This window comes from Lissotriton helveticus, chromosome 2_1, assembly GCF_964261635.1.
Source record: "Lissotriton helveticus chromosome 2_1, aLisHel1.1, whole genome shotgun sequence".
NCBI classification, from domain to species: Eukaryota; Metazoa; Chordata; class Amphibia; order Caudata; family Salamandridae; genus Lissotriton; species Lissotriton helveticus.
This window is the reverse complement of record NC_136059.1, coordinates 1,688,882,426-1,688,903,601: the sequence shown is the minus strand read 5'-3', so window position 1 is coordinate 1,688,903,601 and position 21,176 is coordinate 1,688,882,426. Positions and strand designations below refer to the sequence as shown.

The following is a 21,176-nucleotide window of genomic DNA, read 5'->3' as shown; positions in this document are numbered from 1 at the left end:
AACTGGGCAGAGTAGCCCTACTTTTCTTGTCCCTTGAGGTCTATTGCACCTCCAGCAACATTTAGCAGACATCAGATTTTAAAAATGTCTATCGTGAACTGTTGTCTCATTAAATGTCTTCAGAAGTGGGCTGTGTTGCTTGGTTAAAATTTTTAATGGGTTCAGTTTGCTTTCATAAAATGAAGAATTTACGTAAATTGAAATTTTCTGTTTCCACGCACTATGCATCATCCTGGCTGCCTTAATGTCACAGAGTCCAAGATGATAAAAGGAAATGGGTTCATTGTGTCCTGTGCATTTGTAATATAGCCACCAGCACCTGCAAAACTGTGGTTTTCAAAGATTTTAACCTCTAATGTTTTGCTGTATTTCGGCTGGAAGAGCATTCAATAGTTGTACCTTCTTAATAGGTCTTAGACCTTACGCTGAGTACAACTTTCAGTGTTTTGTTGTTGTCGATCTACTGCTGTTGAAGGACTCAAGGATCCCACTTGGCCTATATCTAGTGAAGAAGAACTTTCAGATCTTGGTCCTTCTTCCAAATTGCCTGATTGTACAACCGTTACTTCTTAAACATAATGTGCTCTTTGATGGCCAACCACTTAGTGCTAGTTCCACTATGGGCTTTAATGCAGACTACACTTGGTTCTGGCTTTATGGCCTTGATAGCATAGGAGCTCTTATGATGGGTTTCCACTTTGGAGTGTTTAAGGAGGTTACGAGGATTCATGCAAATCTAAACTTCCAGTTACAGCTCTTAGTGAACTTTGATACTTGGGTCTAAGCAGCTCTCTCCCTCTCTATTTTCCTGAAACATAACAGACTCAGGCTTTGGATTAGTTCATTGGAGAGCATTGACTAGTTCAGTGTACTTCTATAAAATGCCAAACAGTTGTGAGAAGCTGCAGTCTGCTTTGTTAGTCAAATTTGTATACTATTGCTTTTTGTGCATCTTTCCGCAGCCTTCACTGTTTGCTACAGAGAGTGTTACACACTTGTATTCTATTTCCTCCATGTACATTCTAGAAGCCAACACATTTGCCACATGTCTTTTTTTTTGTTGTCAAACTAAAGGTTTACTACTTGTATAAGAGACTTTACCAAAGCTATTGTGGAAGATGCAGCAGTGTTACATTTATCATTCAGTGCCTCTTAGTGCTTCTAAATAATTTTCTTCTGGACATTCAGTTCCCTTCAAGGAATTGTCATCCAGCTTCCAGTTTGGAAATGCATAAGGTCTACATAGGACCATTTGCGGACCATTATCTGGGTCCCTTGAAGGGCCTTAAGCAAAAATGTCTTTGTCAGGTGGTCAATAAATCAAGGAAGCATTAGAGATCTTGGCAATTTTCCCATCCTAGCTGCATGCCCAGTAGGTTCATGATGGGATGCTTTAAAATGTTAGAAGTATATGGGATGCACACGGTATTGTTTTGGTCTATTTGTTTGAAAGAGCCTTATAACGCGACCTTTGAGAGTTTTGATTGCATTTTGTGTATTTCATGTCAATCATATTCTGCTTGTGCTTTTCTTCTCCAAGGCTTTGGAGGCTCCTTGATTTTGTTTTTGGTTGCATAGATTATAGCTACTGCACGTGTTTTCTAAACTCTACTCACTATTTCTTTTTCAGGGGTTGGAAATTTTCCATGGCCACTCAAGTTGCAATGCAGAACTCTGGTTCATATTCCATTTCTCAGTTTCAGTCCAGAATGATAAGGTACATTCCAAATGTTGTTATATACACCACTGTTTTGTTGTTGCCTACAGTTTCACACACTAGATTCTTGTTTTTTTTTACCTTTGAAAGGTATTCATTTTTTTTTTTGCTTGCACATCTAAATGTTGTGTTTGTTTATTGGGTGTGATTCAAGTTAAGCAAATATTCTGCCACAAAAGTCTACCTTGGGAAACTAAATCTAACCACAGCATTCCAATTTGCTCGACAAGTTCCTGGTTGGTTATGCTAATACTCAACAGCATTTCACTTTTATGCACTTTCACTACATATTCCCTGAAATTGATTGCGATGCTGAAACTCCGTGCATATTTTCTGCAAAGAAGGCCAAAATATATAGACCTTTATAACCAAGCATCAGCTACACTATGAAGTATTTTATATCTGTCCCGGACCTCTCTGCCACCCCAAAGTTTGTACTTTGAAGAGGGTACTGCCATACATATTAGTTCTTAAAGATCTAGTTGTAGTCATGTATTTGCGACATAAGCATTGGGAGCGTTCTCATTACCTATGCGTCATTCTTGTGAATTATTCCGAGAATTTTGATTTTCAGAGCAGACCAAAGAACCGGGAGTTGATCTTACCGTACTTAAGTTATTGACTGCAAGGGTCTTCCTGTTGAGGTCAGACAGTCCAGCCCTTACACTCACCAACACCAGCTTTAGTGTCCCCAAAATGTATTTACTCTGGTCACAAGGTTGATTTTAAACCACGGTTTTCCACACAGTTCCACTACTGTCAAGGGTAATCAGCGTTTACCACGCATGCCATAACAATGCGATCGTTACAACGACCACGTTGTTATTTCGCATTCCGTTACAACGCAAGTCTGAACAACGACTTGTGTGTGTGTGTGTGGGGGGGGGTCAGAAGGAGTTGGATTTAAAATCCAACACCTTCCCTAGTGTCCGCACAGACTGGAGTTGGAATTGTAAATTATACTATTCCAACATCCAGCGCCCCCTAACGCAAGTCGTTGTTCCGACTTGCGTTGTAACGACATGCGAAATAACAACGTAGTCATTGTAACAACCGCGTTGTTATGGCATGCATTATAAATGCGTGCGAAAAAACATCATATATTCCTGTCCGGTGCAAAGCTAGTTCGTTCAATTAGGTGTCTTTTGAGCTTGACTGTTGTACAGAAGTGCCATTGGGTCATCCTAGACATACACAAATAAGACCAAAATGTCCCATTTGCTCTTAAATGGGCTGGCATAGGAATAGATTTCTCCATCATACGTTTCGTGACCTAGCTTGACCACTAGATTAATTCTCTCAGATAAGAGATCTTGACTCCGTTTTTACCACTAGATTAAGTCCCTCAGGTAAGAGATCTCGAGGCAGTTAAGTCCCTATTCAAAAAATGTTTTCATTTGTTTAAAAAGAATTAAAGGTTATTTTTTATGTTAAATATGTAACATAGACTGGACAGGGAATACAATGATGCCACTTTAAGCGTTTGTCCCAGCTGCACCTCCAATATCCTTCTTCAGCTAAATACCCCCAGTTTGTGCTTGTTTGCTCAGCTGTTGAAGATTCTCCAAGGTACTGGCCTTTACTTTTTAGTCTTTTCGATTTCTGCTCTTGGTATCTCTTAAGGCTATTTCTGCAGTTTCTGTCTTTATCGTTTTGGCTTTAATATTGCTGTCATGGTTTAACAATTGCAGCAAATCTGAAAAGAAAGATGAGCAAGGAAGTTGTAATGAGACTGCTATTATTTAGATATTTAAGAACTTGAATTCCTGAAAAAAAACACATGCTCCCTTCCTCCTCTAAATCAAAATCTTGGAGTTCTAATATCCAACTGTACAACATGGTTACTTGTCGCTACAACACCATCTGGGATAGTGGGTCCACCTGGTTAGCTTTAGGTGAACATGGCAGTGTTTCCAAAGAGATGAAAATCCGCACTAGTTGTCTAGTTTCGATCACGTTTACTTTTTAGAAGCATATATTAAAGTTATGTCCACTGTCGTAAGTTTCATGTATTTCTATCAATACTTTGTACTTGAGTTCTGTGTCATCACTGACCTTTTCTTTGCTCGAACATTCTAAATCCAGTCGCCTGTGATTTCCTTGCAATTGGTGTGTGCATTCCTCCCTCATTTTGTAAATATCCTTCTTCTCAGACCTGCTCTATTCATGTATATCTCTTTATATTTGTATAATCTTAAACAACTTAATCAGTTAAAACATTACTTTCAAACAAAGTATCTCAGATTCAGTGCATGGTGATGCATCATACCTTCTTTGTAAGCCCATACATTAATATCTGTAAACAAAAGCATAAAGAATGGATTATTCTCACTAAGGTTCTAGTAGAATAAAACTGAACACCTCTTACAACCAAAACATCAGGGTACTTTGCCCTCCCCACAAAGTGGTAGTGCTTGATATATCATCAGAATAGTATTTGCGTACTTCTCAGCATCTCCTGTCATGGCGGCCCCTCATCACCGGATCTCTTTACCAAGTATTTATTAATCCTGCTTTTCTTCTCTATAGTTGACTTGGTATTTCTCTTGTTTTACTTGTATTTCTACTGTTCAGACTAAGAACTTCATGTCTTGAATCTCCTTGAGCACCCACTTACCTACACATCAAGTTTTTTGTAGCCATCTGCTTCACCCTACGCACGTTTTCTCCTTAGAGTGGGACTGTCACTTGTAGAATTATGACCTTAATTTGATTACGGTTGTACCTTTCCTATATAAAATGCCTTACTACGGGTGATTCCAAGTTTTGCAGTTCAACATGTGGCCGTTGTTCATTCTTCCTCACTTTAGCAGTCCTTCATCCCACCATGATAACATTTACATGCGCAGAGGTTCGTATATATACAATACTATGACTTACAAGTGTCATACTATTATAATTTGATCTTTTTCCTCGTGTACGGGTGGGCGATTGTACTCTTTTTGAGCAAGATTGTGTAGTTCACGCATTGTTGACCGAGAAACGTCTCTTTTTTGGACCTTTCCACTAATATCATCTTTCTTGGCTTTCATCTGTCTGTTCTATCTCTGTTTTGATATCTAAAGTCCTCCTCGTGTTAGATCAATTTACATTTGTTTTATAACTCTTTATTGGCATGCTTTGTTACATAAATAGGTTTATTGCCCAGTACTACTTTGTATTGTAATATCTAAAATCATTATTCTTTATGTTCCATCTTCGCTCCTTTGTGATATCTCATCCTTACTTCCTTTTCATTTTTAGGAAAGACTTTTAAAAACCTTTTAATAGATCTACACATGTCAAACATCACTTTTATTTCTGATTTTCACATGCAAAGTAAGAAAATGTAGATTACGTAAAAACATTTTTTTTCTCCAAAATATTTGTTTAAAAAAAGAAGTGTTGTGGCATCCTGTACAGACAGACACTCATAGGGGCCAATTTAGAGAAGCATTTATGAGACAATGACATGCGGTTCAAACTCAACCATTGTCCCTTTATGCTTATAGTGCGAATAAATAGTGTTTTGCGTTGGGAATATTCTAACATCTTATAACTATCTAGATTTCTTTTTGATATCCCTCCATAGGCGTTCAAAAGTGCTTACACCATGTTAGGTTCTCATCCACGCATTATACTACATCCCCATACAAACATAGACGTCCATCTTGCCCTCCTGGAGCCAGTAAAAAGCTGCCGGATTGTGCACGACCACATAACACTGTTGTGAATGCCAGCTTTTGATATGCTATTGTTGCTGGTTATAGTGCCATGAATATTTTATCTGAGTGCATATTTGTTGGATACCATTTTCGTGGCAGTTTATATCTGTCCTTGATGGTTTTTTTTTCTCTTTTTGATTGCTTCTTTAGACATAATACTGAATGGTGATTACGTACATGTTGCTTAGCATCAAGTTTAATTTTTAATTTTCACTAATCGGCAGAAAGTGTAACACTAGTAGTCTTTAGTTTCCCATTGTAGCCAATGGATTTAAGTACTGTATTTAAAACCAGATTGAAATGTAAGTATCATTTTATCAGATTTCATCAGTGTAAAAAAAAAAAAATTAAAATCCCACCTGAATCAGTGCTAGTACCACATACAGTATTTCAGTGGATACAGTAAATGAGTGTTTGACAATGAAAGCAACTTGGTAAGGGCTGTGCAGCTTCCTGTCAGTGAGATTTTATAATTGATATTTCCTCCTCATTTCTTTCAGGTGGGCCAAACTGCGAATAAACATGCTGCCTGCTACAATTGTCTGTGAACCCATCTCAGAATGTTTTGTTGCCAGTTTAATTATTGGTTGGGCAGCACATCATATTTTCAAGTGGGACATCATGGTATTTTTTATGTGCCACTGCTTGGCATGGTTCATCTTTGACTACATTCAACTTAAAGGTGTCCAGGTATGTGACGTTGATTAAATGTATTGATTTTGAAATTGTTATCTATTCTGCCAGCTTGCCAGGCACTGGCTTTTAAATTAGGAATGAGCATTCTGGGGATTTGTTTTAGGACTTTTTCAGTTGATCAGAACCTTTTATATGGTTATGGGGAAATTACTGGCAACGGGGAGTACGAAACCTTTGAAGGTACATTTGTAATTACATGGCAATCCACAGCTATTTCTCCATTATGAGATTGTTATTTATATTCATGAACATTGAAGATTTGTACCCATATTTTTATTTAATAATATATATTTCCCAAAAATAAATAACCATTCTATCTGGGCTTTCCTTTTTTTTTTTTTTTTTTTTATTAGTTCAGAAGGGATTTGATTAAAACAACATTTGGGCTAATTTAATCTTTCGATATCTGTGCGAAAATGAGAATGAAACAAGTAAAAAGGGGTAATTATATTAGTATGAAATGGGCACTAGTATAGGGAAACAGGTTCCACGTGAGAGCAGTGTCTGAAATAAGATTCATATGAGATCTGAGACGGTACGTCAGTATTAGTAGCTCCTGATTTCTAATCCTTAAGACTCTGGATTCAGAAATCAAAATTATTATGAGAATGGATAGGTGCTTAACTACAATGAAATTGAGGTTCATGATGATATTTGCAGAGCTTCAGACTTTATTTCTCCAATTTTGATGGAACAAAGCCCCAGATTGCAGAATAATTGGAAAGCCTAACCCATATTTCTCCCTCATCCCCTCTCCACCAACATGATATGCGCAAGTTAAATTGGCTGATCGCCCCCCCCCACCATGATGTACAGAATACTTTTTTACAGAGAAAGTTTAAAGACGAAAGGAAGCAGTTTGTAGTGAAATTCTATGTAATATATTGTAATAGTAAAGTCTCCGAATTATGGAGCAGTATGGTACTAAAGAGTTACTTGGATGCAGTGACTCAATAATTCAAAAGGCAGGCAGTGACTTAATTGTGTGGCTCTCTAGGACCATCTTATTATTAAATAAAAGGAGTAAAATGTTCTCAGTGGTCTTTGTCACTCAGTTTGTTAGCCTTCTACCTACTTTAGTTCTTGAAGACAAGATAAACTCTACAAAGATTCAGCAGGGGTGGACAACATTAGGAAAGTTAGCTATTTAATCTATTCGGCCTGGTATAATCTGGGGGTTTTTGTCCTGCATTCTCTTGATGGCAAGAAGGCACTGGAAGGAGTTTAAATTGCTCTTTGAAATGGCAGTTAGAAAAGCAGGTGTGAGCTTTCTGGTATGGATCGGAGCTAAATACAGTAAACTCACGACCAGACTATCATACACCAGTGCAGCTTTTAGTAGTGTTTGGTGCTCTTTTTTAAGGTGATACACTTAAGTGGTGTTCGTGATCAACTAGTGTATCAAAAAACACAGGAGCAGCATGGCCCGTTACCTCAAGCCTCAGGAACAGGGTGGCCGGAAGTGGCTAGCTCAGGTATTATGCTGGATACCCATGGGAGTCTCTCTAGAGAACTCATTGTCCCAAACGGAATCCATGCTGCCACTACGCGCTACCGGTGCATCTTCATTTTTGGGCTGATTCGAGCCTCGTGAAGGAATCCGGTGCTCAATCCAGACCCCACGCGCCAAACGATCTGCCCACTGATTGGAGGACCCAATGGCTATTCAGCATATTTCCAGCTCAGGCTATTCCCAGCCACCCTGTTCTGGAGGCTTGTCACCAGGGACCTTCAGCAACGGTATTACCCTTCATAATCTCACTCTCTCTGGCTCGTGGTATTGTATCCTGATGATGATCCTGCCATTTTTATTTGGATCAAAATGTCGTTGACTTTAAAAGTCCAGTCCTTATATGATTGTTGACTTGCTCTAACGGTCTGTGCTGCTCTTATGTATGTTGATACGTGTTGATCAAGGTTTATCTCTTGAGTGTATCACCTCAAAAGAGCACCAAGCAATGTTGTTTTGCACCAATCCTCACTGAGCTGCGTCTTGAAATAGTTTTTCATAAACTCATTTATAAATTATATTCTCCATTTGGTTCTTTGCATCAAAAGTATTGCAAACAGGGAATAGTGTATTTTTTTTATAGTTACTATCCAGGTCCCCAGTGATTCTTAGGTCTCCCTTGTAGATGTTCAATTTCTGAGGCACTGAGTTTTTGGTAGCTTTGAAAATCACTAAACACACATGATAGCTAGAATGTTTGCTAAAGTGTCAGCCTTTGCCAATTGCTCGAAGCCGTGTTCCAGTCTGTTTTTTTAAACTTGTTTTTGCCCACTATGGAACCAGCCATATGAAAATCAGACATGATAGGTCTTCAGTAGGAACAGTCCAGCTCAAACCAGCATGCCAGGTTTTTTCAAGCAAGTCTGGTTTTTACCTTGTTGGGCCTCATTAGTGAGTTGCAGTTTGAATCTTGTGGAACATCTAGTGTGGGATACATGTCGGGGCATACTAAGTGAAGGGCGTTGAGCAAGCAGGTCTGCTATTTAGAGGAGTGGGTTCCTGCAGTGCTTGAAAGGGAAAATAGGATAGAGGCTACCCAGAGCCGCATTGTCATCACCTCAAGGATGTCTTTACAGATAAACAATGACCCCACAACCTTTCAAGAGAACTTTGAAAAGATCCTAGATATAGTAGGGGTGGAGACTTCCAGGTGACTGACACCCAAGACCTTTCTCAAAAAGAATCTACTACCTCGGTGCTTTGAGGGAAGACTTAAAATGAAATCTTTCATCTGTCTTTTGTCACACATTGAATGATGAAAGATTTTATATAAAAGGTACACAAAAATTTCACTAGGAAAAGACTCCTGCTTAATAGCTGCCAATGTTCTGAACAGACTATAGAGGCATAACACCTGACCAAGGACAGGTACTTCTGATTTAAGGAATTAGTGATTAAAACCAGTGCTGTTTTTTGTTTTTTTTAAGTCCTATCCGTTCTTGCTCATCCTGAGAGTACCCTTCAGCGTAATGTGGCATCAGCAACCAAAGAAGGTTTTGAGCATTGTCAAGTGGTTTCCAAACTGCAGACTCTGTTGGCCATCTTCTCTCTTCAGTGCAATATTTGTATTGGCATGGCATTATGTAGGGAAGATATTATTTTGGGGAGATAATTAACAGAGAAAGCTGTACTCATAGATCATGAAATGCTGCATGCCATTTTCCATTTTTGAGCAACACTGTAAATATAGATGTTTTCTGCTCAACTATATGGAAAATCCTACGGGTGAAAATCCAACTCCTCTTGGAAACCCTGTTTTTGGGTGACTTTGAGGGATATTGGTGTCCTGTTTCTTGTTCATCTTCCATTCTTTGTAGCAGTGGTGAAGAAGTTGAAATCTTTCACACAATTCTCATGTTTCCTGCCTATTCCGATCTGATTCCTCGATCATGGCCCATCTCATGAAGCTGAATGTAGACCAGACTTGCTGTCTCCAGTCAAATCAAAAGGGCTTAACCCCTTGATGCTCATGACGAGCTGCGCTCGTCATGAGGCACAGTGGAGCTCTCATAACAGCCGTGGAACGCCCACTCGGGGCTAATTCTCCTCCTGTGCGGGGCGTTCCATTGAGTGGGCGAAGTCATAAGCTCAGCACATGAGCACAGCACCCGGGCGCCGCACGCGGCCCCTCCCTCCCCCCCCCCCCCCCCCCCCCCGCACCACGGGGGAATTAGCCCTGCGTGGAATGGGTCAATCAACATTTAACTATGATGAAAGTGTTAAAATTCCAAGACGTTGAGTACATAAATACACTATCAGATTTCATGAAAACTTCTTGATATTTAACTCTTTTCTAGACAGCCTGATGGTGCTAGTATTAGTTGTAAGGGGTTCTGCATTTGCGTTTCAGAGCTTTTTATCGCATGCCTCGATTTGTAGATTTTATTTTCATATTCCAGAATTAATCCCAAGCACTCGCGCGGTTTCCTCAATCAGAAATTTTTGTCTCTTTTTGCAAATTGAAAATAAAAATTTGCGAAAAGGTTGTGAATTATTCTATTCAAGAGTTACATGAAGTTATAAGATTATTCCTCACCCCATCAGAAAACATGATCCCTTGGTTGGGGCATCCATGTGATTATTTGCATGGTCTGACATTGGAAAATTTATTTTAAGGGATGCCTTTATCTTTGTTTCTAATTTAGACTTTACGAGTAATGCAGTGTTCATTCAGGTACTGACTTCTGTGTTTCTTGGGGGAAATGTTGTTCTCTGAATCACTTTCTGTATACTTATTTTTTATTTCCTAGTATATCAGACTTTTTTCAGAAGTCAAAAGAGGTCCATGGTGTGTTGTATACCAACTGACGATATCGGGCAGGTTCAAACACTGTTCCTTATAACTGTGCTGCCTCAAATAACACTGCCTATAAGAAACGCATCTACTTTTTTCAAATTTGGATTAACTTAAAAGCAAAATGGCAACTGCTACGTACAGAAAATAATACTATCCATTGACCAAAAGGGCTTCAGCGCTTTGTTGGACATAGGAACACTAAATAAATGTAATTAGAGTACATAAAATATTTTTCTTTTTTATGGCCCTCTCTAAAGAAGTAACCCTTGCTAGTGCAGACCTTCCTCACAACGTGCCTCATGCTTAAATCTGCAGCGTACCTACCTAGTCATCCATGCTATTGCTTTTTCTAACACAGAGCACAAGCTCCAGTGGAGCATTTTGGCCTAGATCTATCATAAGCTAAAGGTTGAATATTCGTTCCCGAGCGTTTCCGTCTCACTGCCTTGCACTCTGTTGTACCTGGTCTTTGGATTTATAAACCATCCAGTGCAGAAGTAGAATGATACTTATATTCAAGAGTGCTTCTTCATTCTTGGCATCTTGTGTAGAGTGACATGTTGCAGTCCTTACCTATCTTAAGAATCCTTGCATCCTCTTTCTGCTGTACTGCAGAAAATTAAAACAGCACTGTCATTTCCAAAGTCAGGCTGACTTTCTGGGAATGGTTGGGATTTTAGTTGCAAAGGCACGAAGGGGGTTGGAACATGATAATAAAGTGTTTCAAACAATTATATGTAGAGAGTAGTGGAGTGAGTGCGCCGTTAAATACTTTTTCTTTTATTAAGTTTCCGAAGGCCACATCACATTAATGGGGCTCTTAGCCAGCAGCTTCAATATAAACTCCTGTCAACTCAGACAGACTCTGTGGAGACCACCGGACTGCAGCTATGGTACAAGCAATAAATAGCCAGTTCCTCCATCTGGTTTTCACAATTCCATATCCTTATTTTACACCAAGAGTGCTGCTTAGTTTATGACCATATCAAAGCCACACAAGTCACAACATAGATTTTGCTGCATTAAATCCTTTAATGTACTGCCTGCAACTACTACCATGTAGTTACTCTGTAGTGTTTTGTCAAGTTGTGTATTTATGCTTCTAAAACGTGTACAACACTCTACAATCTCCTGTGCTATATCACAAATTCACAAAGCAAAAATAGTCAAATGCTTATAAGCCTATGGTTTGTTTATATTTGGCATGTGCTTGGAGTTCCATGTTGTATTAAAAAAAGACTGGTATTGTTTGTTATTGTAAGAAGGACTTTTGGTGCAATATGATATTTGATTATCTCAAAAAGAACATATTGGCCAATTGAACCAGTTAGCGAGAACCAATACGGTCATAAATAGTTTACACTAGACTATGTTCTTACTCCATAAAAAAGCTGGTTTACTTAGGTACTATAAACTGTTTTACTTATGGCTTGAAAGTGATTACATCTTCATGTAATTTGTTCTTTGATTCCCAGGGTGGCGCTTTAAGTTTTTCAAAGCTCGATTACGCCGTAGCTTGGTTCATTCGTGAGTCTATGACGCTATACATCTTTCTATCTGCCTTGTGGGACCCAACGATCAGCTGGAGGACAGGACGATATAGGTTACGCTGTGGTGGCACTGCCGAGGAGATCCTTGATGTATAACCTTGGTTGGGACTGCGTATTAACAAAAAGAAAAAGTATTATAAATTATGTTTATATAAATGCTTTTAATGATATGTAACTTGAAAAGTTTTATTACATGTATCTTTTTAGTATCTGACCTTTAATTTATTTTTTGCATGGCACTTGCCTCTGTGAAAGCAAATTCCATCTTTAGTTTCTGCTAGCTTGTACAGTGGATCCTATTTTTTCTTGTTCGAGCAAAGGGAGATTCACTGTACTTGGCCCTTAGACCCATTTCCCCCATAGTTGCTCTGCAGTGAACATTACGTTGGCTCGCCCTTCAAAAATACTTTTTAAGATTTGGGATTTTTTTTTATGGCTCTGGGCAGCTCTTTTTATTCTACCATCCACCATTGCAAGTGCTTCTGAGTCGGATCAGTATCTTGAATAAGGTGTGCGTTGTGGAGTGAACTGCACACAACTAAAGTGTAGTTCGCTTCAATGTTTGGCAGCTACACTATTTTTGAACCTTTGCACTTACTGAGCCACTTAGCAAAGGTACTACCTCTCACTGTTTCTGCAGAGCAAACATGAATCTTCATTCCTGTACCTTCAACCCGAAAGTTGCAATTTGAACAAGTGGACCGGCTGGAGGGTACGGATTTTAGTCTATTTCTCTTCAGTGCAATGAACTGTGTGGAGATTGATGGTTTTGAATAGCTTGGTGGTGGGTTCACGCAGGTTGATCTTGTGAAATGTTGCCAGCCCCAAGCTGTTTTTAGCCTGATGTTTCTTCCAACCCCTCATCCTTCTGTTTTTCTCTGAGTTTTTTGTTTCTTTTTTTTTGTTTATATGCTAGTGAATATTGTCCGGGTAGGTTTGAGAGACTGCAGTTCAAGAACATTTCACATGAGCTATTTTGTTATAAAATGTCATATTGTTGATGGGAATGTAATTTCATGACACAAATATGTAATAACTTCTGAAGCAAAAAAAGGTGCATGTATTTTGTTCATTGCCAGTAAACTGAAAAAAATCACAGCAATTATTGTAAATATATACATATGTAATAAAAAAGGACAGGGTGAGGAAAAATATTAACTGAATTGTATACACTCTTAAAATATTTAATTGTCAAACAGTCTACTGATGGATAGCTTATCTTATGCAGTTGATTTAGTCATATTTCAGTTGGGATTTCTGTTCTCAGCCGGTATGATTCAAGAGGCATAGATTATAAGCAAGCTGTAATGCAGGGTGTACTACATTGTTCTGTGCTATTTCACTGTCTGTACTTACTAGCTTGCTTTTTGTCTGAATGTTCTTGAATTGTGGCGAACTGGACTGGTTTTTATTTAGTTACAAAAATATTATCAAGGAGTAACAGTTGAACAGGGAATGTGTTAGCCTTTCATGTAATTGTATATAAGCTTATCTTTTTTTTCTTCATCACTAAGGACTAGGCATGCTAGTCATGACGAAAGTCCTTAACACTAGTTTATTCTATAGTATTGACAAATATGGCAGTTCTACGCCATAACTTAATACTGCCTTTGCCAGTAAGCACTGTTTATAGTATATTAGCAATAACTATTTATTAAACATGGGCAATTTACTGAGCCAGTCCATTGTCTGCTAAATGCGCACATTTGCAGGAAATGTAAGATATTTATAGCTTTTATTCAGGCCATACCATTTTGTCAAACCTAATTCCATGCCTTATGACATCATTGACTTTGTTTGAAGGGCATTTCTTTTCTACATGGGGAGGGCTTTTGCTGCGTGTTCAGACCATTTCTATGATTCGGGAGGTTTCCTGAGGAAGTTGCACACGGAAAACCAGTCTAGTTGTGACCCACTTTAGTTTTATTTTTGTTTGTTAATGTAAATTTAACAGCTTTGTTCTGTTGACTGTATATTTTTTTGTGCGTTAAAATGAAGTTTGGTTGATGCCTTCCCATGCACTGCTAATGAGTTGCTTCGTTTGATGCTGAGTAAGGGGCGGATCCAAGTAATGGCAGTCACAAAAAAAGGAAGAAAAGGCTGGACAGACTTCTTTTAAAAAATGTTTTGTAGATATTATGAATTGACTGTTCTATATGTGTGCATTTTGCACTACTTGAGCCTATGTTACTTCGAGGAAAAAACAGCTCTGCTGAACCAAACTGCTTATCTTCATAATGCAAGAGAAGCTGATACAACTGAATGCCGAAGATGGTAGCATAAGCAGAATTTAAAACAAAATTCCATGCATTTTGTTAATTTAAACTTGTCTTAAACATAGGTACCAATGAAGAAATGTATGGAATAGACCATGTTTATTTAAAAATCATTGTCTTCTGAGTTGTTTCTGTTAAAATAAATTTTTGATACAATCAAAAACTTGTATTTAAATAGTCTTTTTACTCGTTCTGCCACAATTCTACAAAGGTTTGTCTTTTAGCGCACACTATTATTATTGAATGCTGAAGAAAGATCGTAGATATCAGCCCAGCAGGTAAACAAACATGTAAGTATGAATATAATTTCAACACAAAATAAAGAAAAGCAAAGAAACGGTCAGAACAAGCATTGGCAAGATCACTTGCTCCAGCCCTCTGGATTTGTCAAGGCAGGTCATAGCCATTTAAATGATGCTAGAAATGAGGCAATCCAATCTAATGCTTTTTCGCCATTCCCTGTCCCATGCAGACGTTCTCAATTTGCTGCCACTACCATATTGTCACAAAGTTAGTGGTTGTCCCTCCCTGATGTTAAATTACACTTCACTTTTCTATTGTTTGCCTTGGACTGCTGATGTGACTCTTGTTCCATGATGAGGCTGGAAGCCAAATTCAGCGAAGTCCAATAAACTGTTCTCTGCAGTGACAGAGGGGAGTTGAGCATTGACCTCTCTCTCTGTCAGCTACCTTACATTGTAGGACAGTACGACAATAGGTCTTTTGCTGCTTCGAGTAGAAACAGGCAGTGATGGTTTCTTTAATATCGAATGGGGCAAGCCTTTTACTTTTGATGAATTTAAAAGATGAATTGACCATATTGCACAGCTTAGGGGTGAGGCTAGTGGCAGCCAGCTTTAGGATCCCGGCAAGGCAAAGTCATCCGTAGACCCCAGTTTAATTGAGTTGATCAAATGGCATGCTGTAGCACAAACGGGGTAAATGGCATTAATTACTGCTTAATGTCTCTATATATATATATATATATATATATGCAAACCTTTTATCCTCTTCTATCCCTCTGAATCCAAATAACTGACTAACCTATCCACCACTCAAAATAATTTCATATTTCACTATACTAATTCAACACTAATCCTTTAAGGGTTCCTGAGTAGCGTGCTACTCGCTGAAAGAGCGCTTTGACGCCTCGTCATGTGTAGTAAGCACTATATAAACGCAATTACAATACAATACAATTCCAATGTTTGTTATGAGCGACCACCAGATCTCTAACTGAGCTTTAATGCATGTTAGAGAAGGAAGCATAAATAGTTTGGATTTTCTCCATAAAGACCGAAGACTACGATTTGCACACAGAAAGAGATGGAAGGACTTTATTCTGAACACTACGGGGATTACCAAATGCCTTCACAATTTTGAAAATGTCATGCATACGATTGTTTACTTATAGTCTGTCAATGCAAACGAGTATTTAGACTTGGGTTCTTCGAAAAGACTGTCTCCATGCACTCTCTTCTAATGTGCAGGCCCTTTGGCTTTGATCATGGCATTGGTGAACCATGGGACAGAAGGTATGGAGTAATGGTTGCACGACTTCTTAAACCTGAAATAAATAAATTCATATTAAACTGATGCAGGCTTAGTTACCAATTGAGTAATGTAAGCTTTCTAGGGCTACTTCAACTTAAAACACTCCTTTACAATTAATTAAAGGAAAACATTAAAGTGACACTCTACAAAGATGCTGATGTTTTAGAAAAATGCATTTACTTTGTTCATATGATATTCTGATTATAAATGTGTAAAACACAATAAATTGTCATACAGAGACAATCACAATAACCACACAATAATGATAGAGACTTTTACAAGCGCACAACATACATACCACATTCATACTATCTCACATAGAACTCAATTCATACACAAAAAATGACAAAATTATGACAAAATGTGCATATATTAATGATATACAATCTATATAGATGGATTGATGATTTGGGGAAACGGGTACAAGTCTAACTAGTTACCAATTGATGCAGCCCCAATGTAGGACATGAATCAATTAATTTTCCAGGTGGAGGTAAATAGGATTGTTCTCCCCAAGCATTGAACTATCATAAGGCCAACAATTTAGAAGCTATTAGAAACCGGTGCAATGAGATTAGAGAATTCAATAAAAAAACTGCTGCAACATTTGGAGGCCAGTGTATTCAAATGCCGAAAAAGGTAGTGAGGGGCTTTTGGCGATATACCAAAAAACGTGTTTCTCATGAATAATTCTTAAAGCAGATTCCTCACCTTGTGAATGTTCCTTAGGAGTCAGACTGGATCCAGAAGTTTTAAAAGCATAACTCTTTTTTGTGTGTAGGTGCTGTCTGTCGTGCAGCTCCGCACCAAAGTCATTCAGCTACGAAAATGACAAGCAGACCCCCATATAAGCACCTCCCCACATGCACACGGATGTCTGTTCCTCTCTTTACAATGCCTTCAGATGTGGATACAGAGCTTCTTGTTATTTTCACTATTACTTTTTTACAGATTATCTAGTGTGCAAGGTATAATGTCACCTGCTAAGACGACCAGGTATAAACCGTGCAGGGACTGTCGCAAACAGATGTCCTTGACAGATCCTCACAACGTCTGTTTATGGGGCCTGGGTCGGAGCATGACTTCAGGTCCTGTGGTGACTGAGCCCAGATGACCTCAAAAGGCCATATGCGACCATATGGCTAAACTTAACGTTGCCAGAGACTCCATGCTGTGACCAGTCTAAGTCAAAAGTAAGGCCCTGTTCCCGTGGCAGATCATCATCACAGTTGAAGGCTTCAGGTAGGTCCAAGAATAAGTATAAGTCGTTGATGCGATAATCTGCCCCTTCCCACTAATCTCGGACTCCAGAAAAGGGGCAAGGGCATCAATGTGCCTTCCAGTCTTCATCAGAGCCGATTCAGAGTTTGGTTCTGGTGATATCACAGCCAGTAGAAGCCTTCAGAGAAGCCATACTGCTCAGATTCAGCACTTCAAAGGCTCTCTCTCTGGTGCACCTTTGCTCCTTCAAACCTGCATCGGGTTCAGCACTTGACAGTGGCAATGTCAGTTCTGACACTATCCCAAATGCCAGTTCCTTTAACATTGACATCGATGTACAGCCCATTGTGCTATCAGACTCAGAGCAGAATCTGCCTCGATCGATATCACGACTGGCTCCAAGCGGCATGCACCAATTAGGCAACCCTTCAGATTCCTATACCTTGCACTTACTACTTCATGGGGCCAACACTTTATACAATCTTTTCGGCACTGACTTGGATAATGATAACTATGATTAAGGGGATAACTATTTTCCCCAATAAGATGAGGAAAACAGGTATCTAATACTTTAAGATGCCAGTGGGCTGGACACTTCCACAGATACTGACCTTGTGAGCCCCCTGGTCCTGTCACAGAGGAAAGGGCCTCTTTCTCTGTCGTTATGCAAACAACAGTAGAGGTTTTAGATTTACCGCTTCCCACTATGGAAGTGGAGACTAATGTATTGACTGAAGTACTTTAACCTGATCACACTCCCACAGAGCCCTTGCTCCCACTTAAGGAGGCCCTTACCGATACACATTTGGGCACTTGGTCATAATGATGTTCAAGTCTGCCTGTCAATAGGCAGGTTACTCTTTGCCATTGTCCCACACCAGGCTACCCAGCCTTTCTTTCTAAACGCACGATGCCAGAGAACCTATTGATTCAAACTAGTAAAATAAATCCCAATGCATGTTCTGCTCCTTCGCCGGATTGTAAATCAAAAAGATTAGAAACATTTGGGAAACAGATTGTTCGAGGCATATGAGCTGCAGATTGTACACTATGCATGGATCGCCACCTAGTGTTTGGCCCGGATGTTTGCAGTTTGTTGTTGTCCTGAAAAGTTCTTTGGAAGTCATAAGATAGGTGACTCCTCCTTAGGACTACATTGCGCATGGGCATCGGCTCCATCCCCAGATTGTTTTTTTCCGCCATCGGGCTCGGATGTATCCCCTGCACTACGGTTTGGAACCAAGTTTCCTTCGATGCGCAATCCTCACCGAGTTCGACGGTATTGTCTCGATCGCGATCTACCACACGATTCTCAACTAACTTAGAAGTCTTCGATTCCGGTCGTCGACGAAGGCCTTTTTCTGGCTCTTGGAAAGGACACCATTCAAGAAGTGTCCTCAATGTGGGTCGAAGTTTCCCCACACCGACCTACATGAGGTGTGCAACCTTTGCCTTTCACCGGAGCACGAGGCCAAAGACTGTTCGGCTTGGGCCTCATTCCGCTCTAAGAAGACGATCCGGGACCGACGAGCTTGAAGAACTATGGCTCGCTCGTCCGCTCCGATTCCCGACGACATCTTCGAGGAGGGCGTCAACGTGCCAGAACACCAGCACTCCGACATCGAGGAGGTCACGCCAGCTCAACGGGTCATAAGTAAGACCTTCGACCCCATCCCTTCCTCAACACCATCTAAAAAGGCTTCGGTCACACTCTCGCCTTCGGCCTCGGGTGCACACCGAGAGACTGCTTCCCACGCCCTGCCTTCGGGCCCGGGAAAGAAGACCATAAAGCCTTCAGGCTAGCCTACTTCCGGTGCTGACCCAGTACTGACACCGAAGAAAAGGCCATCTTCCTCTTCCACCTCGACCATTGCTTCGACACCCAAGCATATGGCGCCAAAGACTGGCAGCGATTCGTCAACACCGAAACCGCACTCGGAGCCGAGTAAAAAATCAACCAAAGTTCCAGACTCACACGCATCGGAGCCGAAAAAACCCTCAGAAACGAAATAACAGGTTCCCATTAAAGACACTTCGAAAGGGCACACTCATAAGCCAACTGCTGACTCGAAGCCTAAAAAACCTACGGAGCTGAAAATTTAGACGCCAAAGGATTCATCAAGCTCACAAGAGCTTTTTACACCGGATTCACAACAAAAAAACCCTTGTTAAAGATCCCAAAACTGGACAATTGACTTTCAGCTCCAAGAAGAGACCACTTGAGGCGCCAGCACCTCCTCCCCCTGCAAAGAAGAGACATTGCAACCTCTCCATTAGGGTCCCTTCTCCTCCACCTCCCCATGCTGTTCCTACTCCTACACCTCCACCACCACAGCATTCACCTACACCATCTCCTAACCCAGACAATGATGTACACACAGACTTTGATTATGAAGGTGGGGGTGCACATTATCCACCACACACTAATAGTCCCCCTCAGTTATCCAGTATTATGGGTGTCTTTCATAGATTCACATGCCTGAATCATTCCCCGTCGTCGAGACGGGAGTCTCCGGTACATAGAAAAGTAATGTCTTATAGACATACATAGAGAATAGTAGGCCTAAAGGCCTCACCTTAGTAACATATCCATGTCCTTTTGTAAAAAGGACCAAACTCTAGAGAAGAGCCAATCAGCTATCACCTCCCTCTAGAACCTTCCTGGCAGGAGCCTCAGTTCCTCAGATTTTCTACCGCACGTTGTGCTAAGGGAGTCTCCTCTGAGCTCTGCTCAGATTCTGTGTTTTTTTCACTTCATTAAATGACTTTGTTGTCAAGGATTCTTTTCTACTATGGATTATCTTCAAATACATTCTTTAAAGAAGGTCTGGTACAGGCCAAAGACTACAAGGTATGTCGCACTTTCTCAAGTAAGTTTTTGAGAGGTTGTGAAGGGTGATTTTTAATATGGTGTCAAACACTAAGACCAGAAAGGAGGTTTTTTATTTTCTCCAGTGACCGTGATGAGGCGTTATCCTCAACGTCTAGGAGACCTCAAAAGAGAAGAGAATCTCCTCAGACTCATTCCTCAGGGGAACATCCTGAGAAGGCCCTCAAAAAAGACCACTCATGGGTCTTCTGGGCGCAGTTCTTAAAAATCTCCTCACTCTGTGGATAAGGAGAGTAAAGGACTTGCTTTTGGAGAAAAATCATGTCAAAAAGGCGACTTCTGAGCCGTCAAAATCACCTCCTCTGGTCATAGGACCCTTCAGGAAGGCGTCTTCTATTCCTCCTGAGGTAAAGACTAAGAAGCCAACATCGTCAACAGGATCGTCGACAAAGAAACCATCATCATTGCCTATTACAGCCTCTTCGTCTACGATGGCCTCGTCTACGATGGCCTCATCTACGATGGCCTCGTCTACGATGGCTCATCTACAATGGCTCGTCTACGACGGCTCGTCTACGATGGCTCGTCTACGACGGCTCGTCTACGATGGCTCCTCGACGATGGCTCGTCTACGATGGCCTCATCTACGATGGCCTGTCTACGACGGCTCGTCTACGATGGCTCATCTACGATGGCTCGTCTACGACGGCTCGTCTACGACGGCTCGTCTACGATGGCTCGTCTACGACGGCTCGTCTACGACGGCTCGTCGACGATCTACGATGGCCTTGTCTACGATGGCCTCATCTACGATGGCCTTGTCTACGATGGCCTCGTCTACGATGGCCTCATCTACGATGGCCTCGTCTACGATGGCCTCATCTACGATGGCCTGTCTACGACGGCTCGTCTACGATGGCTCATCTACGATGGCTTGTCTACGACGGCTCGTCTACGACGGCTCGTCGACGGTGGCTCGTCTACGACGGCTCGTTGACGATGGCCTGTTTACAGCGTCGACGACTGCCTCATCTACGATGGCCTCGTCTACGATGGCTCATCTACAATGGCTCATCTACAATGGCTCGTCTACGACGGCTCGTCTACGACTGCTCGTCGACGACGACGGCCTCGTCTATGACTGCTCATCTATGACGGGCTGTTTACGGCGTCGACGATGGCCTAGTCTACGATGGCCTCGTCTGCGATGGCTTGTCTACGATGGCCTCGTCTACGACTGCGTCGTCGACGACGGCCTCATCTATGCCTGCTCGTCTACGATGACCTGTCTATGGCGTTGACGATGGCCTCGTCTACGATG

At 40.7% G+C, this 21,176-nt stretch overlaps 1 protein-coding gene across 1 annotated transcript in view; it reads left to right on the top strand.

Annotated features, from left to right (window-relative positions):
• Positions 1 to 14,413, top strand: part of UGCG (UDP-glucose ceramide glucosyltransferase) — a 100,086-nt gene extending 85,673 nt beyond the window's left edge. The window contains exons 7-9 of the mRNA XM_078676647.1: positions 1,631 to 1,717; positions 5,922 to 6,111; positions 11,900 to 14,413. Coding sequence (XP_078532773.1) covers positions 1,631 to 1,717; positions 5,922 to 6,111; positions 11,900 to 12,070 — 448 coding nt within the window. The 3' untranslated portion in view covers positions 12,071 to 14,413. The remainder of the gene's footprint in view (positions 1 to 1,630; positions 1,718 to 5,921; positions 6,112 to 11,899) is intronic.
• Positions 14,414 to 21,176: the final 6,763 nt, after the last annotated feature.